Here is a 9,926-nt window from a genome sequence, read left to right on the forward strand (position 1 = left end):
GAGATCATGTGTCCGCCTGAGCTGATGGGACGCTTTACCTGTGTGAGTGATAATATGTCATTACATGTGGTGTGTTGACAGCATCTGAAACCAATGATGTCATGAGGGCTGGACTTCAGCCCCTCACCCATATAGCAGAGGACAGTAAATGACTTCAGGAGACCCCAACAGACTTTTAAAGATCTGGTCATCGATTCGTGAGGAGTTTTAGATCAGTGGTTAGGTGGCATATCCACTGACAGGCACGTTATTACTCATTAGCCTACAGTTGGCTGGATTGTATTTCAAGTGTTAGGAATCTCCTGAGTGTCCCTTGAGGTGTGGGTCCATCTGTCTGCCATCAGCAGAGAGAGAGAGAGAGAGAGAAGACAACCTTCCTGCTGAGCAATAAGAACGAGGACACACAGATCTGGACCTTCTTCCATGAGAGGAGAGTGAAGCCTTGAAATTTGACTGCCAAAAGATGTCACACCAAACTGGAATTAACGGTACGTTTTGCCTTGAAGCTGCAAATTTTCTCCTGAATTTGTATTTCTCCCAAGATTTCCTCTAAATTTATTTCTGTACAGCTGTCATGACTACATCCTCACTTATGCTAAGCATTTTAATCATAAGCTCATTTTGAAGTGCTTCACTTCACTGGCCAGCTTCCTCCTGTGGATGTTCTTAACTAGACGGTCTACACATTTTTGGAATTGTATGCTGTTTTCACTGACTCATTCTTCACGAGGCTGTTTTCATGACATTTGGCACCCACAGATGATTAAAGATAGTTTCAGAGTTCCTTCCATGCAGGTGCTGTATTATGGCATTTGGTAACTGGAGCATAGGGGGATGGGTTGGCATACCTTTCTCACCTGTCTCACCTGATCTTACATCATTTATGAGACCACTGCATTTGGTCACCATGGTGAGAAAGAGAGAAGAAGGAGGGAAAATAGCAAATGTCTAATAAACGTAGTTTTCAATACTAATCTCATGTTGAAGGAGGGTATTGAGGAGGTTGATCAGTCCGGCATTATTTGGCACGTGTGATCTCTGAGTCACTGATGGCGTGACCCTCAGGCGGTAGATGGAGTTGTCTCTTGCCCACCTCCATCTCAGGACTCATCTGCCTTGTATCTGCTCATTTTAGCAACATCTGAGCTCAAAGAGTTCCTGGCCCAAGCAAGGGGAGGTGCCATCAGAATAATGAAGATTGTCATCAGAGACGGTAAAGGTGTTTTTTTCATCAGTATCGATGACTGGTTCAATATAATGAGGTGTTAATTCAAGTTTTTTTTTTTTGTCTGCAGAGGAGTTGGTGCTAGATTCAAACAGACAGCCAGCGCAGAGCTGGGACAAGGACTACGATCACTTCCTGCTACCTCTGCTAATGCCACAGCAGCCGTGCTACATCCTCTACCGCCTAGACTCCCAGAATGCGCAGGGACATGAATGGATCTTCATCGCCTGGTCACCTGACCAATCACCAGTATGTCCAGAGATCGCTAATCCTCACGTTTCTGTTTTATTTTTAACACAAAATCCAACTCATTACTCAAAGTAATAGCAGTGCGATACAATAATACCATGAGTTCCAATAGAAGTCAGATTGAATTAAATTTCAGTTGAGTGTGCAATAAGCAGTTGTCAGACATCAGAATAGCAGTCAATCAGCTGCTCTGATTCTGCTGACTGGTCGCCATGACAACTGGGGAGACGAGGGTTCCGGGTAAAGACACGTCTTGAACTCAAAGGTCGTAACTACCATCACCTCCTTTTTTATACCGTAACAAGCAAACAAATCAACAAATTAACAAACGAATTGCTTCTGAATGCAGCGGTATGGATTGTTTTTGATGAGACACTTGGACGGAGCAAAATCTATTTCTGCTTTGAAAGTGACATTCAGTGTAAGAAGACGAACGTGCGTTTGTTCTGGTACATCTCCTACTTGGTTTGATGGTACCCACTTTCTCAACACTCCATTATTAAATGTCCTTGCTGGGATGTTAAAGACTGAAAAAAAAAATACTTGTGTATTGGCCCTGTGGTTCACATCTGATCTAAAGTCTCACGGGTCTTTCCTCTGACTGTGTTCCAACTCTACACCAAGTTTTGTAACATTCAACCTGGTAGTTTTTGTGTCATCCATCCATCCACAGAGTACAACCAGCACCGAAAAAAACAACCTCCCTGGTGGAGGTAAAAGCACACGTACCTGTATAACTTTAAGAATAACAACAGCGGCTGAATGCGTTCGCGTGGTTCAGCAAAAACTGGAGCCCCGTGACGTGTGTGAGCAATTTAATTTGATTTTCTTTAGGCCAGCAGATGCTCGTTTAAACAATACAATTGGAGGGAGAATATACATTTAACATCTGTCACGTAAAATAAAAAAAAAACCGCATAAAAATCACACCAGTGTAGTAAATAGAACTATAAATGAATGTAGCAAATTCTCATATTATTTAAAGCTACGAGCAGCATTTTACCTTCAACCTTCTACTAAGCATCAACAAACTCATATAGCTCCTTGAGAAGTGCAGAACATCTCCTATGAAAAACATTAAGTAGTTGAACGTGTATTGATTTACATGAGAACTCTGTTGATTGAAATGAGATTCCACAAAGACACCAACAGAGGGCGCTCGACCGTCACATTTAGTTGGCCAAACCATAGAAATGTAGTTACAGTGAAGACGATTGTGAGAGTTCCCAAGAATATCTTGGCAAGTCAGACACCTGCTGCACAAACAATTAAATCAGGGAAAAGAATCTTATCAAAAGGATATTATACTTTCATGGTATCAAAGGAAAACCATCAACTAAATGATGTCTCACTCCACAGTTTAGTATTTGAGAAGGCTTGTGCAATATTTCAGAGAGAAGGAGTTCCTTGACAAATCACTCAAAAAAAAATAAAACCTGAAAACTCACAAATGACAGTGTACGGTGAGTTAAACAGTAACTGTCGTGTACAGAGTACAAATTAACGCAAGCGAATTAATGATACTGCAAGCTCATCGTTCAACTGATCTGAACACCGTCTGAAGGACCTCACTGGTGGAATCCAAACAATCTCTGTGTCTGTTTTGGTTTCACCTGCACAATGAAGAGATAGATGTTGACTGATTATGTGTCGTTTCAAAAGCATTCACATAAGTTGAACATAAGTTGAACATAAGTTGCGGCAGTCCCGTTTCAGTGGATGTGCTGCAGAAAAATCTCAGCTCTTCAGAGCACATGGGAGATCCTTCCCGACTTTTGGATGTGTGGGAAGCAAAGTATCTGCATATGTAGACTTTGTGTAATAGGTCACGCCTACTTTAATCAATCGTCACCACCATTCCGCTGACAAATGAGTCATCACTCTGGATCGTGCAAATCAAATTTGGCTCAAATCCCTGTAGCGCTTTATCAAATGTGTATTTTTATTTCATTTTTTCAGTCCCCACTAGTGGTGCAACACTTCAAGATTTAGTGAATGAGCTCACACTTAACATCAGAACACATGCCGAGTTTTGTTAAAATTGTTTGGATTTGATTGATAAGTATTTGTATCAAATTGAATTCAATGGCAAAGCCTATAATTATATCATGTGTAAAACAGAAAATTGCATCTCATTTATCCTCCCATCTTCTGTCTTGGCTTCCTGCAGGTGAGACAGAAGATGGTGTACGCAGCGACTCGTTCCACACTGAAAAAAGAGTTTGGAGGAGGTCACATCAAAGACGAACTGTTTGGCACAGTTGAGGTGAGTCAAGGCCCACCAGAGTGATGTCTGATCAAACCATCTTCACCTGCTCTGATGAGGAACATCCCCTGTGTGCAGGATGACGTGTGCTTCCAGGGGTATCTACGACACCGGTCGTCCTGCTCCTCCCCGGCTCCGCTCACCGCAGCAGAACAAGAATTACAAAGAATCAAAGTGACAGAGGTGAAGAAGAAGGTTGTCAGAATTTGATTTGAAATGAATACCAAACTTATTATATATAAAACACTATGCACTTTGTTTCTGCAGGATAAAGTTGTTTGGGTAAGTTGATTTTCTTGATAAGATTCTTGAGTGTGTGAATGACAATGAGCCGGATTGACTCCTGTGTGACTTCTGTGTGTCTCCACAGGATGAACGGAGACGAATTGGGACTCCAACGGCACGAGCGAGGGTCAGTCAGTCTCATTCACCATCACCGTCATGTTATTACTTCTGTTGGGACGTAGTAGTATCGCTGATGTCTCATCTCTGCAGGTCACAATGGAATTTGGCTTAGACAAAAGGGCTCAGACTCTTCAGGGTCTCGCGTTCCCTTTACAAGAAGAAGCCAAACGAGCCCTGCAGCAGCTGAGGCAGAAGCGCATCAACTACATACAGCTGGTACAGAACAACCTCCGTAACACACCGCCTGTACAGACTGACAGCTGTAAACTTCCACTTTAACAACACACCACGCTTCAGTGTCCGTCAGTAAATTTGGCCGTGCGTGACTTGACCCCTGAACAAAGACAGGTTTTGTGTTGCAGCGGCTGGATGTGGAGAAAGAAACCATTGAGCTGGTTCACACCAAACCCACAGAAATCCATGAACTTCCTTATAGGATTCCCACGGATTCACCCAGATACCACTTCTTCATCTTCAAACACTCCCACCAGGGCCAGCTGCAGGAGGCGCTGGGTCAGTACACACTCTCTGTAGCTGTGTGTGTGTGTGTGTGTGTGTGTGTGTGTGTGTGTGTGTGTGTGTGTGTGTGTGTGTGTGTGTGTGTGTTAAAGCAGAGATACATGCGTGCAACATCACAATATCTACTACTGGCGTTCACTGTAGTTCTTCTGCGACTGGAATTGAATTAAATGTTTATTTTTTTATTAAAAATTTCAGCATCTTCTAAGTAAACAACAATGTCGAGCTTTTAGCAATGCCTTGCTTCTTGACCGAGTGATGACTGACGCAACTTGAGGCTGATCAATATATCATCAATATCTATCAAATATGATCTGTCATGTTGTACCATGTTTTTTTTACTAAATAGTGTTGGGGATGCATGATTCAGCGGTCTAAGACCTGAAAGGAAAAGGAAATGATTTCTGTTAGAAATGCTGTTTGAAAGCAATAGTTTCAGTTGATTGTATCACAGTTCCCATTACAATGCAGGACCAGTATGTTGAACATCACCTGCATTATCTGACGTGTGAATTTCCGTACTGAAGCAGATATCGTGATGTATTTCTGTGTTGAACAGATATTATTATTAATATTATTTATGCTTCTACCAAAAACAATAAACCCACCGATGATGTCATGTGTCCTCCAGTGTTCATTTACTCGATGCCTGGATACACCTGCAGCATCAAGGAGCGGATGTTGTATTCCAGCTGTAAGAACCGGCTACTGGAGGAGGTGGAGAGAGATTACCAACTGGAAGTCTCCAAAAAGGTACGGTCACTCATAGCATAGTATTTGTTTTATTGAGATCACTTCAGTTTATCTGAATGTCTTGATGACCCCCCCCCCCCACACACACACACACACACACACCTCTTAATAGGGTGCCGTCACACATACAGTCTCTATCTCTTAAACTTTAATGTCACAATGTGATATCCATCCATCCAATCGCAGGGCCATCAGGAGCAATTAAGGGTTCAGTTTCTTGCTCAAGGACACTTTGACATGGTCACTTGAGGAAGTGAGGATCGAACCAGCGACCCTTCGGTTGCTTGACGGCCTCTCTACCTCCGAGCCATGCTGCCCCCGCAAGTCGATATCGGTTTACTACTGACAAAATTATAAAATTATTACATAAATTTAGGCAAAAAATAGTTTATAGGCCCAAAATGTTTCTTGGAACTGCTGGAATTTTTCCTTTCTTTTTCTCCTCCGGCAGTCAGACATTTAGTCACTGTCTTCTGTCAATGATATATTAACTTTTTAAGATACAGAAATATCGTCATCCATCCATCGTCATCTTCCGCTTATTCCTACACATTAAGGGTCGCGGGGGGGCTGGAGCCTATCCCAGCGTCAACGGGCGAGAGGCGGGGTTCACCCTGGAAAGGTGATACAGAAATATATCTCACAAAATATAGGATGAGTCAATACTCTTTATAACGATAATTTCTCAGCCCTCGCTTTCCCTCTGCACCCAAACTCACAAGCTACTAAAAGTTGAGAAACACTAACACATATTTCTGCTCATATCCTGATACTGATTCTGATACTTGAACTTGCTCATCAGCTGATAGGGAGAATGGATCCAATGTATCATTTACATTGTTTGTTTAACTCTGTATATTCTGCTAACACTCAAAGGATATGATGTCATCATGGTTGTATTGATACATGTGATTTTGTTTTAGCATCTACTTTGTCAGTAGCTCACCAAACCAATATAACTTTGATATTGGACGTGGCAGTGTGTCATTGGAGGGACTGAACCATGTAAATGGTTGAAACATTGTTCTGTGCAGCTAATGTTACATTAATGTTACCCCTCACTTCTTCTTCGCTGCTCTAAATAACAGTTGTCAGTGGAGGCTGTGTAGGGTACCATTTGAGAGCAGTGAAGAAGATCTGATTTCCTTTTTGTGGGGCTGATAAATCATTTTGTGAATAGACTTGCACACCCACTGATACTGATCCCCCATTTTTTTATGGTCAGTATCGAAGGCTTTTATGATATCTTTTATTGAATCAGACACAACTCTTTTATAATCACTGTTATTTTTAATTTAATGTTTAACCCTAATCCGTCATGCTGAGACTTGCTTTCTTGACCCTACAGAAGTTCAAGAGGAGACAGAATACACTCATTGTCTATCCTACCCAGAGCCAGACAAGATACCAGAGACCGTCTCTCCTCTGTGTGTGCATTAGAGATCTGAGACCCTCAGAGACTGACTGACTGCTAGTTAGCTTAGCACAGTGAGGGGTAGTGGGCTAGCTGTTTTTTCTCGCCAAATGTCAACAGACAATAATTTACAGTGCTTCAGCTGAGAACCTCTGTAAATGAATCTGTGTATATTTCAGGTTTTTTATACATATGTGTGTGTGTGTGTGTGTGTTATGTGTGTGTAGATGGAAATTGACAGCGGCGACGGCCTAACAGAAGACTTCCTGTATGAGGAGGTGCACCCGATGGAGCACACCTTAAAGCAGGCTTTCTCCAAGCCCCGCGGACCAGGAGGGAAGCGGGGAAACAAACGCCTCATCAAGGGGGCAGGCGAGAACAGGGAAGAAATATAGACGTGTGTGTGTGTGTGTGTGTGTGTGTGTATATATATATATATATATATATATATATATATATATATATATATATATATATATATATATATATATATATACGACACAGGAAAACCAACGAGATATCTATGAATTGACTTGTTATTTGACTGTTTATCTTCTAGCCATTCCTTCTTCATTTTTATTTGACAGTGAAAACAGGGAAACAATAAAGAGATCCACTGTAAAGCAGAATACACTTCCATTTTCCCTTCAAAATATATTTCAGGTGCTGCTCTGACAACACTGAAGAAAGCTTTGACACTTCTGATGGTTTGACCCTGAAATGGCTGACTGATGTAAATGCATCTTTTGCTTTAAAAAAAATCATCTTAGATTAAATTTGAGTGCAAATCAAGATCTGATATGAGAAATACTTCAAGGCAGGTCACCATCTTGCAAATAATTCTAAAATAGAAAAAAAAATACACAGGTGATAGCATTTCCCCAAATCCATTAAATCATCCATCCATTTCTTAATGCTTATCCTGTTGAGGGTGGCGGGGGGGCTGGAGCCTACCCCAACAGCCTTCGGGCGAGAGGGGGGGTTCACCCTGGACAGGTCACCAGTCCATCACAGGGCCAACACATAGAGACAGACAACCATTCACACTCACAGTCACACCTACAGTCAATTTAGAGTATCAATCAGCCTCGTCCTCTCTTGATGTCTTTGGACTGTGGAGGAAGCTGGAGTACCAGAGAGAACCCACACAGGAACAGGGAGAACATGCAGACTCACACGGAAAGATCCCGTGCCTGAGCTGGGACTCAAATCCGGAACCTTCTTGCTGTGAGGCAACAGTGCGAACCACTGCACCACGTGCCGCCTCCATAAAAATCATATTGATTGAAATTTTGCGTATAAAATAATGAGTCTTGGGCTGAAATGTATCATTTCCACAAACTAAAAAGTAAATGAGATGTGAAATCTGGCTGTTAAAGGGGTTGAAAAGTGCTTCTAATAACAAATAGCTGTTATTTTCTTGATTATTTTGTTGCTCCTGCACTCTACATTTGGGAAATATATCTGTCACTCTACCCCGCCTCTCACCGGAAGGCTGCCGGGATAGGCTCCAGCTACCCCCCCCTCCCCTCACCCCCACAACCCTTTACCGGACAAGTGAAAGAAAATGGATGGATGGATGGATATGTCACTCTTTCTTATTCACAAATATTTATTAATCTGTTCATAAATATCATAAAATAAAATTCCTGCTTTATGGTGGATTTATATTGCATAGGAATAGGCCAAAGCTGTGCCCATGATTAACCCATCATCCCTTCCACAGTTGCCTTGGTCTTTGTTAGTCACCTGTCTGACTATATTCAGTTGTTGTTTTACATGGTCCAAAAATAAAACATTTTCTTTGTTTTCCTGTGTGTGTGTGTGTGTGGGGGGGGGGGTCAAATTTTCTCAGCAAGTGTGTGTTTGTGAATGCATAAGTCATATTCTTGGACTATGAGTTAGTTTAGTGTCACATTGGTATCACACCTGGTTGACTGACTGTGTGAGTGACTCAAATCAATTCCAGGTACTTGGAGTTGAAATGTGCAATTGGGAACAAAAGCTGAGTCCTTAACTGGTGGAAGAACTGAGTTTTGGCTCATTGATTAACTTTAAGATCAGAGTCACAGACATCTCAGGTGAGCACGTTGGAGCTTTGGAGCGGTTCAAGCATTTAAGTGTCACAACACCGGTGCAGAGGAACACCAGTAAACTTGAAGGTGATGAACAGACTGTGGGAGGTCAAAACGTTCGATAAATCCAAGAAGACGCTGCAGATCAACTCAACAGCAAGGTCAAAACCTGGAGACGTTTGAATGGACGGGAGCTCACTGCAACTAACTATAAACTGATATCATCTGTAGACAGGCTACTGATTTTTGTAATGCAAATACGTACAAAGTATTTCTTTGCCACTTTTTTCCTCTATTTTTGATGCACGTTTTGCTTATTATCTATTGTTATTCTGTTTTCTATCTATTGTGTGTGTGTGTGTGTGTGTGTGTGTGTGTGTGTGTGCAGGGATCAGCACAGTAGGCCAAAGGTTAGTTTGTCGTGTGTTTTCCAGGAATTAGCTCTCTACTCAGAAACCTTCAGCTGCTCATTAGGCCTTCAAGAAGGGTTTTGTTTTTTGTTTTTTTCTCGGAAACGAGTCTCCGAAGTGAAACGCAGTTCTCAGGGTGTCGTCATCGCTCAACACTGGAATGAACCTTTCCTTATGACATGAGATTACAGCGTTTTCAGATGAACAAATTCGCACCATTTTTTTTTTTTTGTGGGTTAAAATGATACAAGTTGCTGGAGATGTGAAAGACAAAAAGTAGTAAGTTGATGATAAAAGTACACGTTGACAAATTAAATTGAAACGACAAAAAAATTCAAACTAACTTGGCACAGTCGTACGCATACCTACCATAGTTTACGAGGGGTTACGGTTAAAACGGTAGATATATGGTCAATACAGCGTTACACACGCTAGCGTAATTGCATCAAGGTGGACCCAAGTAACCCAAACATTACCGGAAGTAATGTGGTGTGCTTTCGAAATAAGAGTTTGTAAATTCTCGAGCGCTCAATGAAATAAGACACCATTACGTTTAAACACTGGCATTTCTCATAGTTCAGTCCTTCTTTTCTATTTGAATCAAAGCTCG

General features: G+C 41.7%; 1 protein-coding gene across 1 annotated transcript; it reads left to right on the forward strand.

Annotated features, from left to right (window-relative positions):
* Positions 1 to 6: 6 nt before the first annotated feature.
* Positions 7 to 7,226, forward strand: twf2b (twinfilin actin-binding protein 2b). The gene is made up of 11 exons (XM_086200525.1): positions 7 to 42; positions 1,066 to 1,213; positions 1,296 to 1,474; positions 3,645 to 3,740; positions 3,819 to 3,923; positions 4,008 to 4,022; positions 4,111 to 4,152; positions 4,236 to 4,361; positions 4,508 to 4,658; positions 5,296 to 5,417; positions 7,059 to 7,226. Exons 1-11 carry the CDS (start codon positions 7 to 9, stop codon positions 7,224 to 7,226), a joined length of 1,188 nt encoding a protein of 395 aa, XP_086056651.1.
* Positions 7,227 to 9,926: the final 2,700 nt, after the last annotated feature.

The sequence above is a fragment of the Aulostomus chinensis genome, chromosome 3, assembly GCF_037954235.1.
Source record: "Aulostomus chinensis isolate RoL2024-O1b breed Wild chromosome 3, RoL_Achi_v1.0, whole genome shotgun sequence".
NCBI classification, from domain to species: Eukaryota; Metazoa; Chordata; class Actinopteri; order Syngnathiformes; family Aulostomidae; genus Aulostomus; species Aulostomus chinensis.